The sequence below is a fragment of the Fusarium musae genome, chromosome 7, assembly GCF_019915245.1.
Source record: "Fusarium musae strain F31 chromosome 7, whole genome shotgun sequence".
NCBI classification, from domain to species: Eukaryota; Fungi; Ascomycota; class Sordariomycetes; order Hypocreales; family Nectriaceae; genus Fusarium; species Fusarium musae.
The window spans coordinates 1515918-1534995 of NC_058393.1; the positions used below are offsets into that span (position 1 = coordinate 1515918).

General features: G+C 49.5%; 6 protein-coding genes across 6 annotated transcripts; 2 read left to right on the forward strand and 4 right to left on the reverse strand.

The window, feature by feature from the left end:
• Nucleotides 1–307: 307 nt before the first annotated feature.
• Nucleotides 308–954, reverse strand: CBP20 (Nuclear cap-binding protein subunit 2; the record flags this gene model as incomplete). Its single annotated transcript, XM_044827253.1, has 3 exons — nucleotides 308–665; nucleotides 742–839; nucleotides 889–954. 3 exons carry the CDS (start codon nucleotides 952–954, stop codon nucleotides 308–310), a joined length of 522 nt encoding a protein of 173 aa, XP_044677847.1.
• A 441-nt stretch (nucleotides 955–1395) lies between these two features.
• Nucleotides 1396–4121, forward strand: J7337_009659 (uncharacterized protein; the record flags this gene model as incomplete). The annotated part of the gene is made up of 2 exons (XM_044827254.1): nucleotides 1396–1740; nucleotides 1794–4121. 2 exons carry the CDS (start codon nucleotides 1396–1398, stop codon nucleotides 4119–4121), a joined length of 2673 nt encoding a protein of 890 aa, XP_044677848.1.
• Nucleotides 4122–5608: 1487 nt separating this feature from the next.
• On the forward strand, nucleotides 5609–6820 carry J7337_009660 (uncharacterized protein; the record flags this gene model as incomplete). The annotated part of the gene is made up of 2 exons (XM_044827255.1): nucleotides 5609–5645; nucleotides 5721–6820. The coding sequence occupies 2 exons, from the start codon at nucleotides 5609–5611 to the stop codon at nucleotides 6818–6820; spliced, it is 1137 nt and encodes a 378-aa protein (XP_044677849.1).
• Nucleotides 6821–10068: 3248 nt separating this feature from the next.
• On the reverse strand, nucleotides 10069–11070 carry J7337_009661 (uncharacterized protein; the record flags this gene model as incomplete). Its single annotated transcript, XM_044827256.1, has 1 exon — nucleotides 10069–11070. The coding sequence occupies one exon, from the start codon at nucleotides 11068–11070 to the stop codon at nucleotides 10069–10071; it is 1002 nt and encodes a 333-aa protein (XP_044677850.1).
• Nucleotides 11071–11677: 607 nt separating this feature from the next.
• Nucleotides 11678–12301, reverse strand: J7337_009662 (uncharacterized protein; the record flags this gene model as incomplete). Its single annotated transcript, XM_044827257.1, has 1 exon — nucleotides 11678–12301. One exon carries the CDS (start codon nucleotides 12299–12301, stop codon nucleotides 11678–11680), a length of 624 nt encoding a protein of 207 aa, XP_044677851.1.
• Nucleotides 12302–13225: 924 nt separating this feature from the next.
• Nucleotides 13226–16003, reverse strand: J7337_009663 (uncharacterized protein; the record flags this gene model as incomplete). Its single annotated transcript, XM_044827258.1, has 2 exons — nucleotides 13226–15535; nucleotides 15596–16003. 2 exons carry the CDS (start codon nucleotides 16001–16003, stop codon nucleotides 13226–13228), a joined length of 2718 nt encoding a protein of 905 aa, XP_044677852.1.
• Between the last annotated feature and the right edge of the window lie 3075 nt (nucleotides 16004–19078).

The window sequence follows — 19078 nt, forward strand, 5'->3', positions numbered from 1 at the left end:
GCAAGCAGATCCGTATTGGGATCTATGTACAACACCAATGTTTCACCTACGAACTTGAGAGGCAACGTGACGACCACATTGCCCGATATGATACAAAACCAAAGGCTTGAGAGACGGTCTCAAATACTGGTGAAAGGGTAGATCAGTGGTATGCATTGGGATAGAAGATAAGGAAAGGAATACCATATATGCACATAGAAGAAGGAATGCAGTTACTTTCCCAAATATCGAAGGCTTTGTATAAAAATCTAAGGGTATCGAGTCCTAATCGGCCGTCAAGGACAACCGCCGCCTCACTACTGTCCAATTACTTCCCCTCGGCGTATTCGTCTCGCTCTTCGGCTTGTATCGCTCTGCCAATACCTCCTCTGCCCTCATCGAAGTCCTCACGGTACTCGTCGCGAACTTGACCACCAGATTTTCCACGGCCGAATTGACGTCCCTCTTCAAAGCCGGGATCCAGGTCAGTACGGATGATGCGCTCGTCGAGCTTGGTGCCGCCAATGTATTTTAGACAGTCGAGGGCGTCCTGGTGTGTGTAGTACTCAACAAAGCAGAAACCGCAAGGCGTTTTGCTGAAGCGGTCGAGACCCATGATAAGGCGCTTGATCTCGCCGCACTTTGCGAAAAGTTCATACACCTGCTCTTCGGTTGTGTAGAAGGATCTGTTGGCGCGATGAAAGTTAGCCTTATGCGATTCATCGCTATGATATTATGAACGTAGTAGCAAGGAAAACATACAGGTTGCCGACGTAGAGGGTTGTGGCATTGGCTAGAGGGTCAGCTTGGGGCTCTGCAGGTTGGTCATGGTCGTCATCGCGATCGCGCCTTCTCTTGTTCTAGCATGGTATTAATAAGTGGTTCGAAAAGCGTGAGTAGATAACATACGCGGTTCTGGTAGTAGGCGCTCGGCCTATCGAGGCGCTCTACGGTGTTTCTGACGCCTGGTCGCATTGTCTTGTGATCTTCACTTATCGCGGGATTCGAAGATGAATCGGCAAGGCCTCAGATTTATCAGAACGGGTAATTGTGTGCAACAGAGTACGATAGATGCTTCTTGAGCTTCAATGGTTAAAAGATGATGGATGTTGGTGTAACAAGAACAGCCTTGCGTTGAGGGTGGGCCCTGCAGACAAATGTGGCGGTGCATGTGGCATTCACTTATACCCTGCCTCTTGATGCTGTGGTAACAAGCGCTAGAGCTTTCAGTGACGGATCGTGCGCCAGCCCCAGGCCTTCTCAGCCTCGTTATTTTCTTCCAAACATTCAAAGATCGCGACGTGCGCTCAGCTACAACCACTCCGAGTAGCTCATTTAGCTCGCATTCTCACCTCATCAGCTTCGCGAAACTGTGCAAACGTATTCGCTAACGAAGCTCGGCATTGTCCTCTTGCTATGCCTAAGGTCAAGAGCTATTCGGCAGCTTGGCTGTCCAGCAACGCTCTCGGCCATCGTCTTTTTGAGCCATCATCTGAGGCGTCCAAGTCTCGTAGTTTGGATTCAGCATATTCTTCCAAGAAGAAAACCATTTCTGGTCCGCGACGAACCATTGCTCATCGAGGGACTGAAGTATTTGTTGCTGTTGGTCGCGAAATTCGCTGGAGTGATCTTGCATACTTGAAGGATGAATGGACAAATCGTTATTCAAAAAGAGGATCATCTCAGGGCATTCGCATCAAGCGTGAGGACTCTACACAGTCGTTCGATGACGAGAGCCTAGAGAACGCTGCTGGATTAAGGGTATGTTCGAGTATCATGACTTATAAATCGGTAGCTAACCTACCACTGCGCAGATAATCAAGACTCCCGTTGCCGACGACATTCGACAGCTGATTATCTCCCCGAACTCGAACTTTTTGGCCATTCTGACCACACATACTGTCCATATCTGCGTGCTCCCTGACCCCTCACACCTTACTAGTGAAGATGCTGGCCCTCTTAAACCAAAGATCTTCACGCTTGGTCCGACCACTCACGTTACCTCTCGATCTCCTATCGTCTCGGCCCTCTGGCACCCTTTGGGTGTCAGTGGCTCTTGTATCGTTACGACTACCGCGGATGCTATCGTACGTGTATGGGAATTGTCCACTACTGATCGATGGTCCTTTGACTCTCCCACGACGTCTGTCGACCTGAAGAAACTGGTGGACGGTACCACTCTGGATCAAGACTTTTCTGCCTCAACAGCAGCAACCAATACGGCATTCTCACCCGATTCCTTCGAAATGGAGGTTTCTGCTGCTAGTTTCTCTACTAAAGGGGCTGGCGGTTGGAACCCCATGACTTTGTGGGTAGCAATGCGAGAAGGAGATGTATACGCCTTGTGTCCTTTGCTGCCTCAGAAATGGGCACCTCCCCCAACATTGATCCCTTCTCTGTCAGTATCGATCGTCACTACTGTTGCAAGCATCGAGGATGATCCGGATGTCGGAGAGCAGGAAAAGTTACTTGCCCAACAGCAATTAGAATGGATGGGAGAGCTAGATTCCCAAGAGCCAACAATCATGGAGGGGCCGATTGGTGAGCCTGTGATGGAGATTTACACGCGACCAACCCGACCGGGAATCATTCCTCGCCTGCAAGGCCCTTTTGAGCTTCAGTCAGATCCTGATACAGGCGATGAGCTGGATACATCGGTCACTGATATGCTCGTCATCGGCAAGAAGACGGAGACGGAGCAGCTTATGATGGGCGAAGAAGAAGATTTGGATATGGATGACGGGGATCAAGAGGGCCTTTCTCTGACCGTGCTCTGCCTGTTGTCAACGAGCGGCCAAGTTCGCGTATATCTTGATCTCGAGGGTGTGCAGGCTCAATGGTTGCCACCCAAGAACAAGAATAAACTTGGCCGACTGCTTGCCAAAGTTGAAACTCCGTCTCTACTTTCCTTCCAGGCCATTGATACCATGACACCCGTGGAAGTGAATGAGGATAGTTGGCCCGTTTTCAGCAACGACGTCACGTCTCGCTACAACTTCTTTGTCACACACCATGCCGCTATCACATTTATATCACTTACGTCCTGGATCTTCCGTCTAGAGAGTGAGTTGAATGGAGATTCCGAAGCAGGAACTGACTTTAGAATTGGCCTGCTTGTCAACTCTCAATCTACAAGGGACCGCATATACTCACAACCCACTGCCGATATTGCGGTACCCTTGACTGCATGCAATGTACTGCGAGACCCTGACGTCGGCTACTTTCTCCTCTCAGCGACCCCCTACGGGCCCATCGCCCTGACCTTCGACACACCAGAAGTCGACCTTGCTCCAATTCGTCAAGAAAGCCCCAGCTATGAACGGGAAGCTAGTATGGCGCCCCTGGACTTCTATGAGCCTCGCCCCGTGTTCAACCCGTCTCATACATTTGAAGAGGGCTCTGCTCTGCCTACACTGCTCGAGAGGCTCCGCACATCTCGTCACAAGACCGTTGTCAACCAGGAAGTAAGATTAAGCCCGCTTACGTTGCAAATCTTTACCGATGCGCATAAGGTCTTGGCAGATGAGACGCATCGCCTTGGAATGGCTGCGGCTGAGGTATTCCGGCGATGCGAACTTCTCCAGAGTGAGCTTAAGCAACAAGCCATGAAGGCGAATGAGGTAAAGGGTAAGATCGACACAATCAACGGGTCGCATCGTGATGGAGAGGCAGATAATGCCATGTACGATCGGCGAGTTACTGCAGCAAGGGAACGCCAGGAGCGGCTGACTGAGCGCCTTGAAAACCTACGCAAGATCGTAGGTAAGGCGACCACGCGTGACTTGAGTGCCAAGGAACGTGCCTTTGTGGAGGAAGTGAAGTCGATGGAAGCCAGCATCTCGGCTCCGGATTACGCGGACCTGGCATCAGGCAAATCCAAGGCGACACCGGCACAGGCTAAGCAGCTGTGGAAACGTCTGGAAGACATTAAGCACCTGCAGGCTGATCTTACTGCCGAAGTGGAGGCTATGAACAAGGCGACAGGGGAGACGGATGGGCCCGCTACACCTTCGGCCGAGTTGCGGATCCCGCAAGAGGTTCGCCGGGCGAAGTTGCAGCAGGTCCAAGGACTTTTATCAAGAGAAACAGCTTTGGTGGATGCTGTCACTGCACGACTGGAACGGCTGCAAGCCAGTGTCTGAAACTGATATATATGTACGATACCTACGACTCTGCAGAGGATAATAAGAAGTGCTTCCGTTGGATTTTCTATCCATGCTCTCTCATTCCTTGACAAAAACTTTCCCAGGACAAGCATTCTTCGCAATGCGAGGCGAGTGAAGTAGTCAAACCTAAGACTGTGTCTCATGGACATCCATATTTACACATTGAGCCAGCCGAGAGGGGCAAATCGAAGTTGAGGCAGAGATCGTCATAGCAACGATACACGACTCTCTCTTTTCTTTGTCAAGCAGATATCCTGGATACCGAGACAACTCGACCAAAAGTAAAAGATGATTGACCAAGGAAACAAGGTCTTTGGCATCCCTATCTATAACTCCGCCGCAACACAATTGGGCTGACAAGCCCCCCCTTTTTTTTTTAATCATCAGCGAAATATTGCTTTGTTGAGTAGTTGAGTTAAGACAGGCTCGTGTCGTACATTGTGGACCAATCATTTTACAAGGCGAATCGCATCCATGAATCAATCAATTGACTCACTGAGCTTTTTTATGGCTACACGATGATTGATTGTTTGGTTTCTTGAGCATTTGCTAATTGTTTTTATTCCAGTTTGCGTATGATTGACTAAAACAGAGAGAACAAAGCTTGGAAACCAAGAAAGAATGTATTCGCGTTTGGTATTGTGGTTGTGTGACAAACTGAAGGACACACACAACAAGGCAGAAGGTTGAGTGAGCACGGCTGGGTGCTTACCACACACGAGCAATACAGGGAGATCCTTGAGTATCTACTGGTCCAAATGGATTGCCTTGAATGCAGCCTGCAGCCTTTCAAAATGCATAGTGTCCGTTCCTGGTATCAGCCATTGGCCTTCAGCCCATGGAACAATGCCTATTTTGGTTTCTCTACGGATAGCCACGATAGTCCACGACATGTCTTCTCATGAGGTTCTACCAAGACGCTTCGTGGTATCACGATTGCGAATTGTCTGCTGTTGGGCTCTACCAGACTTACACGGCATGAATCACGAGAAATGGCCTCGGTAACGGGAATCAGAGCCAGAGCATCGCGGCCTTTGCACGACGTTTGCTTTGCAAGCCATTGTGCCAAGTATCTCCTATATTGCTCGGCTATACATACCTCCCAAACTGGGACAGACATGACTGGCCGCCTTATCCCATACGCGGGCGTCATCTATCGGTTTGTTAGACACACATTCCCTGCATGCTTTGTTTGGGTGCGAGGTATTGTACACACCTAGCTGTATTTGACACTGGACGTACCATGCCACACACCGCGACACCACTACCACTGTTCCAACATAAAGGTATTGCACTTCCACTCCCACTCCCACTCCCACTCCCACTTCCACTTACAAACTTCAACTCCAACACGCCATAGCCTCTGTTCAGCACATTGAGCAGTCCCTTACCAATCCCTTTCTCCATCAATGACCTTGTTGCGTCGAGCCTGTCAGGATCCAGCACATTCACCTCAGTCAGATATGGCACCTCATATGGATCCCAAGGGTTTCATTCTGCGTGAGTCTGAACCCTAAACTTACCTCTGACGATTCATTTCTTCCTGAATATGTTACTGACTTGACCGGGATAAAGAGAACTGCCGTGTGTCAGCCGAAAGCTCGGATGCTGACTTCCAAGTCCTGACTCGGATCGACCTAAGTCGTCAGTGGTATGCTTTCGTTCTCAAGACAGAAGGCGGGAAACGTACCAAGTATCTTGAGGAGAAGGCCCCTCGACCCGACCGTGCACTTGAACTACTTCACGAGGCCTCAGCTCGTTTGGTAGATCAGTATGTCACCTGCCACGGCTACGATCTTCCTCCTGGTGCTACCAAGCGCTCGTCTGGTATGCGCGGTGGCTCAGTGAGGCCAGGTGTCATCGCTTGTAGTTCCTCTGACAGCGAAGCCTTTGCCTCGGACTCTGACGATTCTGCACTTCCTGCCCGTCGCTCCCACCACCGAAGCCATCGCAGTGGCCGAGCGAGGGGTGAAGCAGCCAACACACGACCAGACCGAGTAGAGGCAGATTCTGGTAGCGAGAGTGACGAGCCTACCAGTCGTCGTGCCCCTTTCTGGGTATCTCCTCCTCGTCCAACAGGAATGTCATCTCACGGTCATCCCGCTCCCCCTCAACCATGGGGTTGTTCGATGCCAATGCAGACACAAGCACAAGCACCGGCACCAGTCCCTGCCCCTATTCCGGGCATTCGACCAGGCCCTTCGATGGTTCCTCCACCACCAGGTAGAAACATTCCTGTTCTGCCCCTGATTGGCAAGTCGTATCCTGCACGCCTCAACATTACCTGGGCAGGCAATGGAAAGAGAAACATGCTTGTCAACGTCTCGCCAACTGTTCACTACCTGCAGCAAGTTGCAGTCAACGAGGCAAACATGCGCCCTACGGGGTTTTCCAACTCATGTTCAGCGCCGTACCCCCCTCTGCCGAATCGTTCTAGCAATGGTCACTCTCTTCTTAGAGCCATGGTACGCCGTGTCACGCTGGACGAGGACGAGACTTATGAGATTGCGGCCTTTGGAAATGACTTGTCTGCCTTGTTCCGCAGTACTTCGAGCATCCCCAAGTTCGAAATTGAAATAAGCAATGCCAACATCGTCCCCATGTTTCCCCCAATGCCCCCTCCGCGCCCTGCCTCAGTGGCCTCCTCGCGAAGCAGCGTTGAGATTGCGGACTAGATCATGGAATTACTTTGCACCACTCACAAGCACTTAGGACAGTGCCACACAGTCTTTTCAGAGGGCAATCATGTATCAGTGAGCATACGGCTAAGGCGAAACGGGTTGAATGAGTGTGTTAAACTAGAGTACGGATACTGACACGGGAGTTTTGGATGACAAGAGGTGTCTGCCATTTAACAAACTGTGCACATTGGGTCAACGGTGCGTTAACTATCGAGCCAGGGATGTTTTATTCCTTAGCCATTCTTCGCCAAACTTGCTAACACTAGCATGGTACCACTTTATGAATAAAGTTGTCGTTGAACTTGACTTTACAACCGTGAACGTAAACTGAAACGGTTACATATCCAGCATCTAGCCGTCTGTAACTATCAGTTACTTAGAGGAAAGCTTACTGCGCGTTCTGCAGATTCGAACCGTTACCCCTGATACTTGCACTTGTGTTACTGCAGGCCTGTGCGAATATAATGACGAGTAACATTTGAGGTCGATAATCTGATCCTGCGTCCAGATCCATGCTCCTATTGGCAGAATAATTCAAAGCACACAGGTAGCCATAAATTGAGCGACTAAGACCCAGCTCAGCTCCCGCCTCACTTTATTGGCACATGACGGCAGTTACTTGAGCTTGACCACTGCAACACAAGAGTTGATGATCATGGCCTCTTGTAGATGGCAGAATCAACGATAAATAATCGACGCTAGGAGAACATTCGATAAAGGGAGGAGTTGTTGAATGAGGCGGTAAAGAAACGTGTGGCTGATATGCAATCTAATGCAGCTTCAAGCAGGGATTTGACACGGGGAACAGGGATTCTTCAAGTTAGTGAAGACGAATATCATGACTACTCTTGACGGAAATCACAAGATGAGAAATGTGATAGTATATGTCACAAATTTGGGTGAAGACGAAGGGTGTCACCACTTCGTTATTGTTGTTGTTGTTGGTGATAGACAAATGAGTATCAAACCATGACCAGGAGATTTGAGAACAGCTCATCTCCGCAGTGGCTGACCATACTCTTCACCGACTGGACATTATGCACACATATGCATATAGCGTCCAGCCCATCGGGATGCCGTGCTACTGTTACTTGGCATAGCGTATAGGCAACCACCTCTAAAGAGAAACCTGAAGCAGTTCGCCAATGTCGATAGCCTCATGGTATGTCATGACCCGGATTGGAGAGGACTGCATTGAAACAAGGGTATCACCAGGCTAAGTGACTGGTTCAAAAAGGCTCGCCACAGAATAAGCCTTGAAGATAAGTTGAGGCCCCCAACATGTGCTTGTGCTGTGAGCGCGGCTCACAACTTTCGGGATCCGACAGAACGGTAAGAGGTCAGAGCGGTTATAGAAACGAGGCAAGACGGGATATGGGCTTAGCTAGACGGGCTATAATTTGCAGATAGAGAGACAAGGATGAAGGAGGGATGGGGAGAGGCAAGATCCTGGCGGTGTAGAGAGAGCCTTGTTTGGGTGAGGTTTGAGAGGAAAGGAGCTGTGAGAGGAGAATAGAACTTGGTGACTATGAAACAATACACCGCATTGATGTCACCTTTTGGCTATGACAAGGCGTACTAGCTTTCCACAGAGACTGGACTGAAGATTGCTTGCCTCGACGATGTGCGAGAATTGTATAGGGGGCTCCAACCAACGCAATGCATTTCTCGGTCTACACAGCCAACTGTAATGCATAGCATTGTACTGTACTGTACTGTACTGTATGTAGTGTAGTGTAGTGTTAGCCCACAACTTGATTATAGAGCAGTCTGTTGTATACTGTGTTGTTTCACTGCTTTTTATATACCACAGATGACCTTTCACCTGAAACCTGTGACAGCATCAATCTGTACTCCACGCCTTATACTCATCACTCCCTCTTCTTTTCTTCCCAGACTGCAAACGCCCTGGCAACCTGCAGCCAACTATCCTGCAGCAGCACTACATCCTCAAGTTAGCCCAAGTGCCTGAAGTTGACAGTCTCAACTCACCGAGAGGTACAATGGCCCAAGGCAGGTTGAAACCAACATAATAGATCCAAAAGTACACAGTCTCCGGGCGGCTGTACGCCACGCCATGCACCCTCGACTCATTCCAGTTGGTCAGGTAATATAACGCAACGCCGTACACATGCGCAGTACAGACGATGACCTGCACGACGTGGCGGCTGTGCCAATCCCTAAGTATGCCTACCACGGCAAGGAATGAGAGGGGTCCCCAGGCGAGCTGTCGAGGCTGTGTAAGCCAGTGAAGCGAGAGAAGCATGCCCAACTTACACATGTGATGGTCTCTACGCTCACGGTGAAGATATCGTGGGTCAGGTAGCGTGAGTCTGATAGAGTGTATTCCTTCCACAGCTGGGCGAAGAGTGTCGACATGCCAGGGAGTTGATAGCGGTAGACAAGATAGTATCCTTGACAAGTAAGCAAGCAAGCATCCTGGCGTTGTGACGGGGTCATTCTCTTTGCCTCACCTTCAAAGGCGACATGCAAGAAACCGCCTGCAATCAACTCCCAGTTAGTCTGTTCATCTTCTTCTTTTGTACAAGTGCATGACTTGACTTACACAGCGCAAACCAAGCAGCAGCAAACTTATCAATTGGCCGCACAGGCTTTGCATTACGTGTCGTTTGCCAGAGTGTGAGGCCAATCACGGAACCAACGACTGCACCAAAGGTCACTATCAACTCTGCCACCGGTGTGCTGTTGGGAAGATATCCTGGGATAACAGCGTCAACCGGAAAGTATGGATGCTCAAGGTCAGCCATTATTATTGTGCAACTCTGGGATAACCTATGATCATCAACAGCAGGTAAGAGAGTCGACTAGTAGAACTTATCAGAGACTGAAGACCCTTGAGCTCCAAATAGTGTAAACTCAACGGACTCGTGTAATGAGAATAGATAGGTAGGTATTGAACAGACGTCTAGACAGGCACACGGCAGTTGTTTGGTGATGGTTTAATTAACCCCTTGTTCATCACGTGATGGCATCAACCACATGTAATTTCATTCTGTCTCTTGAATATGTCAATATTAATAGAGTTACGAGGTAGTATCAATCGATATATTGCAGAGTCGTATTTGTAACTGCCAGGGTTGGGCGGCATTTCCATGCGTTTCGACTCAATTCAGACCCGACTTGAACCTTTGCAATCGTAGGTCAACCCCAATATCCCTCCGTTGATGGTGATGATGACAATAATATACAGAAACTTGTAAACAGCACATTCAATCAAGTTCTCAATAATATACATCTCCCTTCATGAGTATCCTGGCCGTCCGTAAGAGTTGCGCAGACTCAATCTTCCCATCTCGAATGACAGTCCCAATGTCAACTTTGCCACTCGGATGCCCTATACAAACCGTCTCCTTGGACTGGCGCCCTATGAGATCAGACGCAAGTGTCCCTTGGAGTTGGGAAGCAGCCCCGAGGCAGAGCGCTAGAGTCAATGGCACAGCCTTGTGTGCCTGGCCCATAGACAAAGCAAGGCACCTGATATCAACGTCTGGCGAACCACTCGAGGGGAACAAAAGGACAATTTTGGGAACACTCTCCGTGTTGGGATCGAGACCCATGAGACTGGCACCCGCTCGACGTATCTCTCCAAGTTTTTCCATGAGTTCGGGGTTTGACTCGACGATAGCTGGTGTGAGAGACAGGTGATCAGCAAGTCCCAAGCTTTCAGTACTGATGAAAACACCAGGATTTCCGACATCAACAAGAGATGCCTTGATATTGATTCCGTCCTGTAGTTGGAGGACATCCACGGGGTTTCCAGTCGGAAGAGCTTTGCCGGTCTTTGCACCAGCAGGATCAATGAAGCTCATGATGACCTTGGATCCTGTTCCTGGGACCCCGTCCATGGCATATTCTCCTTGATGCGTATACTTGAGAGGTTCGCCCTCAACTCGGAACTTTGAAGTCATGACTTTATTAGTGTTTGTATTCAAGAACCGCACAGTGGCCCACTGCAATCCGTTCTCATCCTGCTCAACAGTCTCGGCCTGAGCCTGTGCCGACAGAAGCCCACTATCCCACGCCGCAGGGCCAACCAAGGACGACATGTTACCGCAATTCCCAGCCATATCGAGGCTTCCATCGCGTATTCCAACTTGCACAAATGTGAAATCCACATCCACGTCTTCTCTCGAAGGTGGCCCAAGGATGACGATCTTTGAGGTCGACGAGATGCCAGAACCCATGCCATTGAGCTGGCGCCCGTACGGATCGGGCGAGCCCATTGCCGAAGGGAGTATCTTATGCCATTGAGATTCTGGAGGAAGATCTCTTCGGTGGATGACGAGACCGTTTGATGTTCCGCCACGCGCGAACCATGCAGGGAAGCTTGAGGCTGTAGTTGAGGTAGTCATCAGGCGTGTTTGGGAGAGCCTAACTGAACGGATGATGTGCCGTGATAATGGTTTACAAGATGCCATAATCGCCTTATTCCAGTTGAGTAAATATATAAAAGTTGTTTCTATAAGTCGAGAGGATGTTATATAAAGGTTCAGGCTGCCCGGGGATAGCTCGGAGGTCCGAGACTAGAGTTAGAAGAGCGAAAGACGCTGAATGTTTAGTGGTTCATGCGCTGTAATATCACTACATCTATCTATCGACCTTAGCTTACTTCAACTTGGACTTCCAAAAGATCATCAAAACCAAACAGTAATGCTGTCCTGGACCCTTCGTGTATCTGTCTGACTACATGAACTAAACCTGCTATGAAAAGAGGTAAAAGATGATAAAGAGAACGCAAGAACAAGCATCAGCCAACAAACATGGATCCTCGAAGAATGAACCAATCTCAATCTCGATCTCGATCTCAACGTCGCCGTGATATCAGATATATCAGTCCTTCTCAGTCCAGAATCTCCTCATGACTCGATCAGCATAGTCCTCATCCATCCCCCAATTCTCAACTGCATCCTCAATTCCATCCTCCATACGCTCGATATACTCCTCATGAGGCACGTCCTCCTCCACCCTCATCTCATCAACATACACCAAGGCTCTCAGTGTCTCGTCGTCTTCCTTGTTCGCATTTGCCCACTTGACATCCACCTGGAACTTCTGATAAGCTGATGGAACGCCTTGATATCTGTCTAGGCTCTCTTCGTCTTCCGCCGGAACAAGGTACAGCAGCCCATATACACCCTCCTCGCGCTTCTGCGTTTGTTTCTCCTTGCCTTTTCCCTTTGTGCTCAGCTGGCGGCCGTCTTCAGCTTCTGGCGTCTCATCGTCATCTGAATCGATAGGGAGCTGTACGACGTTGGCATAGCCGCGCTCGTTGATGATCCATCTCCAGCCCTTGAGATATGCGAGGCCAACGGGTGTAGAGTATGGGCAGCGCCTACGCATCTGCTTAGTCGAGAGGTTTGATCCGTATGCAAAGTAGAGAACCTCTGAGAGGTTCTCCTGCATGAGCGTCATGGTGCTGTCCTGCGAAGGTTGGCTATCGCCCTGAGAGCTCATGGTTGCTCTGGTTGCTCGTTGGTTGGCTTATATAGCCTCTAGACTAAGCCGGTGTGTTAGTCGAGACTGAGCATGCATCGTCCAGCAGTTTTCAACATACCAATAATAAAAGTGACTGTTCGGCGTAGACTCAGAAAATCAGCGCGAGCTCACGAGATGTCGGCGTGAACTTGTATCGTCTTGGGCATTCTTGTAAGATTAATGGTAGACAACTGAATCGTCTCTGAGCGGCCTGACGCATCGAGGCAAATGGGACTTTGGAATGACGGTTGTGGGTTGTGAATAGGCAGCAAGGCGCTTCAAGCCTCCGCCTCGCACCATCTAATAACAAGAAAACATATGCATTTCGAATTCACTACAACAATCCGAGCAAGCAAATCAAGTCCGTGTCCGTGAAAATTGGAACTTTGGTACAGTCCCTTGTCTTTGTCTTTGTCTCTTCCTTTGTCACAATCCTTAGGTTGCCTTGTCTCTTGTAATTCTTTAGTCTCTTTTGCCTCATATTACTACTAACTCAGGTACGTGCGCTCATCTTCTCATCTACCAAACTCCTTGTCCCATGTCTAAAGATAAAATCCTGCCTTTCATCCGTCCCAATCCTGATGCAATCCTCTAGTTCTGGTAAAATTAAATCAGAGCGAACGTGGTATCGCAAATCATTCATCACGCATGCGCCGCACAGGCATCATCATCTTCTTCTTTGCAAGTTGATAAAAACACATTCTGCTTCTCTCAGGCCTTGTTTGAGATTACCACTTCATTCCACGCCTACTCATGATTTGAGTAAATCCTCCAGATTCAACCCATCAATAAATAAATAAATAGCCTTGCAGCTTCCGTATCCCATCAATAGCAACATTGAGCACTTCGTAATTCGTTCAGCTTTGGACCCCAATGGAGCCTGGTCACCCGCCCGTATTACAATTATGTGATTGGGATCAGGAAGGGGCTGAGTATCAGCTGGTCCGCGCTAGGTCGTAGGTTGTGGTCAATTTCAAAGGTTTGCGCAAGGAACTCTTTAGCTGCCTCGCTCGCATGTTCAGGGATCGTAGGAGCCGCCTTTCCGCCCCCAATCTTGAAGATAGCTTGCAGCTGACTGCAGTCGGGGAACGGGTGACTACCAGTCATCATCTCCACCACCAAACATCCAAGCGACCAGATATCTGCTTTGCGAGTATACGATGTTTGCTTCACAACTTCAGGAGCCATCCAGAAAACAGATCCTTGCAGTGAAGGGCGGTGCTTGTTGTTGTTGGCGCCGTTTAGAATGTTGGAGGCCTCCAGCTTCTTTGAAATACCGAAATCAGATATCTTGATGGTTCCCTTGTTGTCCACCAGGATGTTGGCTCCCTTGATATCGCGATGGATAATGTCTCGGTTGTGTAGGTATGAAAGGCCGGTCAGAATCTGCCGAACAAAACTGCGAACCAGCGGCTCCGGGAGCGCACCGTACGAGTTGAGTATCGTCTGAACTGATCCACCAGGCACATACTCGAGGAAAATATTGAGATAATCAGCCGAGGAACTGCAACCAAGATATTGCACAATATTAGGATGTCGAAGATCGCGAAGAAGGCTTATTTCTCGCTTGAGTGCTTCGATCATGCCCTTCTTGCGTGTGTCGCCCTGGCTGTTGGCTCCAGGAGCAGGTGTCTCGACCTGCTTCACAGCGAGAAGCTCTCCAGTAACAGCATGGAGAGCCAGGTACACGCTGCCAAACGAACCTTGGCCGATCAGCGCACCCTTCATCCACTTGTCGTCGCCCCAGGACTCTCCGGCCAGGAAGCTTTGTAGCTCCTCGTCTACGTCGTCGCCATCGTTGGTCAATGCCTGGCGAAGCTCCTGGAATGATCCGGAGCCCGTTGAGTTATCACCATCATAGTAGCTGGTGGCCGTGGTGTTGCCCTCGGGGTCAGTGACACTCAAAGCAGCAGAGTCAGAGCCACTCTCAGTAAAAGAGACATAAGACTTGCGGTTGGGCTCAAGAGAAGACTCCTCTTGAAGGGTGTCAAGCACTGATGAGGTTACTGAATCCCGGTTGTAGGCATTCTGAGGAACACGAATGTGAGAGTCCCGGGATTTCACCTTGGCAAGCTGAGAGTTGGCATTAAGCCAAGAATCAGCAATAGTTGGGATGGGAGGCGCATCCTGGACACTAGAGGCAAAGCTGAGGCTGCTAGCAACGCTGAGCCGGCTGTTGACCTTGCTCAAGCGAGTTGACCGTCGCATGGAAAGTCGGGCTGTTCGGTCAATGTCTTCTCTGGTGTGGTCAGGGAAGTACGAGGTGAGATCAGAAGCAATCAACTCGCTGGGAGGTCGAAGACCGCCAAACTGTCGCAAGGCTCCGACACGTCGAGCCGGCCGCGATTCAATCTCTGATGGGGGGCGCTCCAGATCCTTGGCTGCATTGTGTAGATTTCGTTCCCGGTCCTGGTAAGATATTGGCGACAATGGGGACTGCAGTTGATCGTTCCATTTCTCCCCAAGCATCTTCTGAACCTTAAGTTGACTTCGCTTGTCTACTGTTTCCAGCGCTCGGGCGTGCTTCTGTTGTTCTTCTTCCATGGCAATGGCAGCAGCGCGCTGCAGTTCCGCCTCCCCTGGTTCGCCTGCTGGAACCCTCCGTAATATCAGTCGATTTCGTTCTGGTCGTCGTTGGTCCTTGATAATGCGCCAAAGTTCAGTATCGCCCAGTCGTCGGCACTGGCCTGGATCAGGATCGATGCCAGCCAAAACCCAGAAACAATAGTTTCTTTCGTGGTCCTCACGCAGAGCAAACTTTCGAAGAGTCACCCGCATCACCTCCTCGCAAGTACTACACGCGGAAATCTTGACAACCTTCGTAACGCCGCCAGTCGATATAACGCGGATAACTTCTTGACCCTGTGGTAAGGCAGCCATCAGTGAACCGTCCATACTGGAGTTGTTCCTGGTATGGGTCGTTACCAGACGGTTTGCCGGAAGATCCGGGTTGGTAATCACAATCCTTTGGCCTTGAACATTGGCAGGGCTTGTGGCATACGTCTTCCCTCGGGCCCTTATGTTCCGCAGGTCGGTACCGGGGAGAGGGGAGTTTGGTCTTGAGGAATTCATGCCATTATCCAAAGCACCGTGTAAATCCATTTGCCTTGAAAACCGCTTGTTGGAAGCAGATGTCGGAACACCTCGAGATGTGTGCATTCTTGGTGAGTCGTGGGGTGCAGTGATGTGAATGTCGAGTCCGCCAAATGAATCCTAGACAGAAACAGTCAGTCTGAGAGCCCAGCAGCTATAGCCATCGTCGATGTAGCCTACCCGATTCCGTTTCTTCTCGTTGGCATATGCCCGGGTTCTCAGCTTTTTGATGCTGAGGAAAAGGCGGACACGATCGCCGACCTTCTCAACACCCATTTCTTTCAGCACGTCTTTATCCATTTCCAGAAGATTCTCGCCGTTGATGTGATTTTTTCGGAAGATCTTTTCATACTCGCCGCACTTTACAGACCGCAGGTATTCGCAGACCTGCTCTTCGTCCCAGTTCTTGACGGATTCGGCGGGGTCGCTTTCGTTGAATTCGGATTCTGTTGGGCTGCCATAAGCACCTGAAGAGGGCATCGTGGGAGCTCTCCTGGGAGGGGCCATTGTGGGTTGAGAAGAAACAGGAGTGAGAGACGAAGCACCCAAGCCGGCGGGAAACGACGCTTTTGAAGCTAGCATGGCCATGGTGAATACGCAGCCAACAGTATTTGCAAAGTGGTGGGATTCAAGCTATTGTTCGTCGTCAAATGGCGGCGCCTGAGACACCGGAACCAGGTGGGATACCCAGACCCAGCTGAGTCGATCGATGGTCGCTCGCCCGATGGTGATTGGAGTATGTGCGGGTGACGGAGGATAGGATATAGAGCCAGTAGAAGCTCTATTCTGTATTATTAGTAACGCGGAGCCAAGCAAGTAGAAACTGCGATCAACGCGAAGCACTTAATAGAGAAATGAAGAGGAGTATAGAGAGATCCAGGTCCAGGTCCAGTTCCAAATCCACCAAAGCTGAAGCTGAGCTTTTGGTGGTGAGGTGAGGTTTGGAGGAGGAAGAGTGACGATGGGCGGGCAATGGTGAGGTGGAATACAAATTATTAGCCAGAGAGGTCAGGCCTGAGGGGGAATGGGACGGTTTGGCAGCTCGGGTGCAGGGGAATGGAGAATGAGCAGGGGACTGGCGGTGGTTACGGCGAAGGTACCACCAAGACAGCGGGTACTTTGAGCTAGAACATTTTAGTGCGTATTAGTAGTGCCTATCAGCAGCACCAGCCAGGTATCTGCAAGACCTGCAGGTACCTCCTCAGACAGTGAAGTGGTGCTGCTTTAGCCTAGGTGGTTCAGGTTTGGGGGTGGGAGGGGAGGGTCTTGGCCAGCTCTGAAGCGTCAGATGTGGCCCCTGTATCCGTAGGCTAAGGTAATAATCACGCTGTGATGGATGGAAGGCTCACGAATCAATAGACGCCGGATGGTTGGATGAGCTACTGACTCGCTAATATAAAAGACCTGAAGAGTTGCCCGACACCATGCTACATACAGGGAGCAATTGTTATGTTAATGCTACTGTACCAAGATGGCCCGAGAGTCGGGTAAAGGTCCACCTTGAACAAAACAAAGAGGCCAACACGAAGCGATCCCCGGAATCAGACCAGACCAGACCAGATGGAAGGGATGATGGAATGGGCGATCTGATCGCGCGGCGTCGTTACAGAGTTCCAGAGGCAAAAGAGGAGATCCACATGCCACGCTGATCGTGACGAAAAGACAAGGGCAGAGCCGCCGCTAAAATCTCGTGTGCATAGAATATGGAATTCTGGCCGTCTTCATGCACAAGAGATGAGGCTAGGGCTTTTTGCTGACAATGGGTGCGCGTGAGCGAGTTTCAAGTATGTTCTACAGTCTCCGCCCACGAAACATGTCGTGCCAGCTCTTCCAAAGATAGACAGACGGACGATATTTAATTATATTAGCGCCATGACGAGAACCATCACAACTTGAAACCGAAGCACAAAGACGGGCAGCGACAGATGTTGTGTCTGTCTTTGAATGTAACTCACCGTCACCAAATACACAACCTCCAACTTGGCTTGCTGATTCGTGGAGTGTCGGAGCATGAAACAAAGTGAGCCTAGACCCTAGCAGCTGGGATTGAGGCGCCTGCAAATTGTCTTGATAGGTCGGCTGCTGGTCCTTGATGAAACAGACCGTGTTTCGACCGGGGCCACTCGGATGACGCCGCCCGAGTTAAAAGAGCGCATTTCTCTCTGTTGATGTGCTGTGCTGTGCTGTGCTGTGCTGTCCAGTTGTTTTCTCGCTGACTGTGTAGTTTGATACAGGGAAATAAAAACAACGTGTTGCTAATTCTTCCCAACGGGTTCGAGAAACTGCCGCTGAGGAATGAAAAAATGTCCGTGAACGAGCTATTGAATTATAGTAGTTGATTGACTTAGAATGGGTGACTTGCTTTTTCCCATCTTGCATAAGACTGCTAGGTTAGCCGTAGCTTAATTGCTTACCACGTGCTTACCGACCTCTCATTAGAATGGAGGCTGTCAGGCCATATCCACATTCGCATTTATTTAATCACCTATCGAGCTATCAGTGGTCGAGAACTTCTAATTTCGGCATCGTCTGTATCTTGTTATCTTTGATGAGTTCCTCGTGTTATCCGGGGTATGCATATTGCACATGTATAACTTCTGAACTTTAATTATTATATCCATCCATTGCTGCAACCACATTGCTTCTGTCAATACCACTTCTTACGCGCCCTGCCCCCTGATGGAAATCTACGCTTCCCCTAAGCTCACCGAAGAGAAGACTATTGTCTGTACCGAGTATAGTATGGCCTTCAAAGGAGCTTCGTCATCGTAAATGGCCTCGTAATCTGTGCCTGCTGTCTACGCTTGGACTCTCTTTTGATCGGAAAGTGGGCGATCTGATATCAATACCCACGCACTCCTGAGAGCTTTGTCCTATATGTGCCAACAATAGGATAGGGGCATCTCAAAGGTGAGTCTTCACGAGTCAATGCGACGTATAGGGACCAAGGTTATAAGGAGGTTGTCAAGGATTTTCAGGTGCACGCGGATATCAATTGTGAGCCGGCCCTACGATCCGATCGATTTGTTTTGCAATGCTTGCACATCATGCTATCAGTAAGTATCATCCCGCCTGTTCACCTCCCTGCGGGTACTATGCACAAGCTTCAATGATATAGTTAGCATTAATAGCCAGCATATCATCATCTCCCTCATATGTATCACCTTCGGCATATCCATCTTCATTAGCATTGTTCCAACATTGAAGGGGGTCCTTCAATATACGGTGCATTTGCAGCTGGACCCAACGGCCAATGCATAGATCCAAGGGAGGCAAGAGAACCAAGACTCTTATCCTAAATGATAAAAAGACTCAGGTAAATTTAATGGTAGTTGAGTTATCTTGGCTCATTAGGACTTTAGGTGAACTATTCTTGGTATCGTTATCAGAGGTAAGTACGGAGTAGTCTCGCGTCTGTTGGACTGGTAAACAACGAGAATAATAGCGCTGACCTATTGCCTGTCAATTCTATAACCCCTGAAAGCTAAAATATTCACTCTCAAATGTATCTCACTGTTCTAATACGCTCGATCGAGTAAACTATGGGGAAAATTGAACCTTGTACCAAGAATGTAACATGGATTAAGGCTATCGAAGCGGAAGCAGGTCGACTTGAGACCTCTTTTTTCAAAGACAAGAATACTCATGTAAACTTAGATTAAA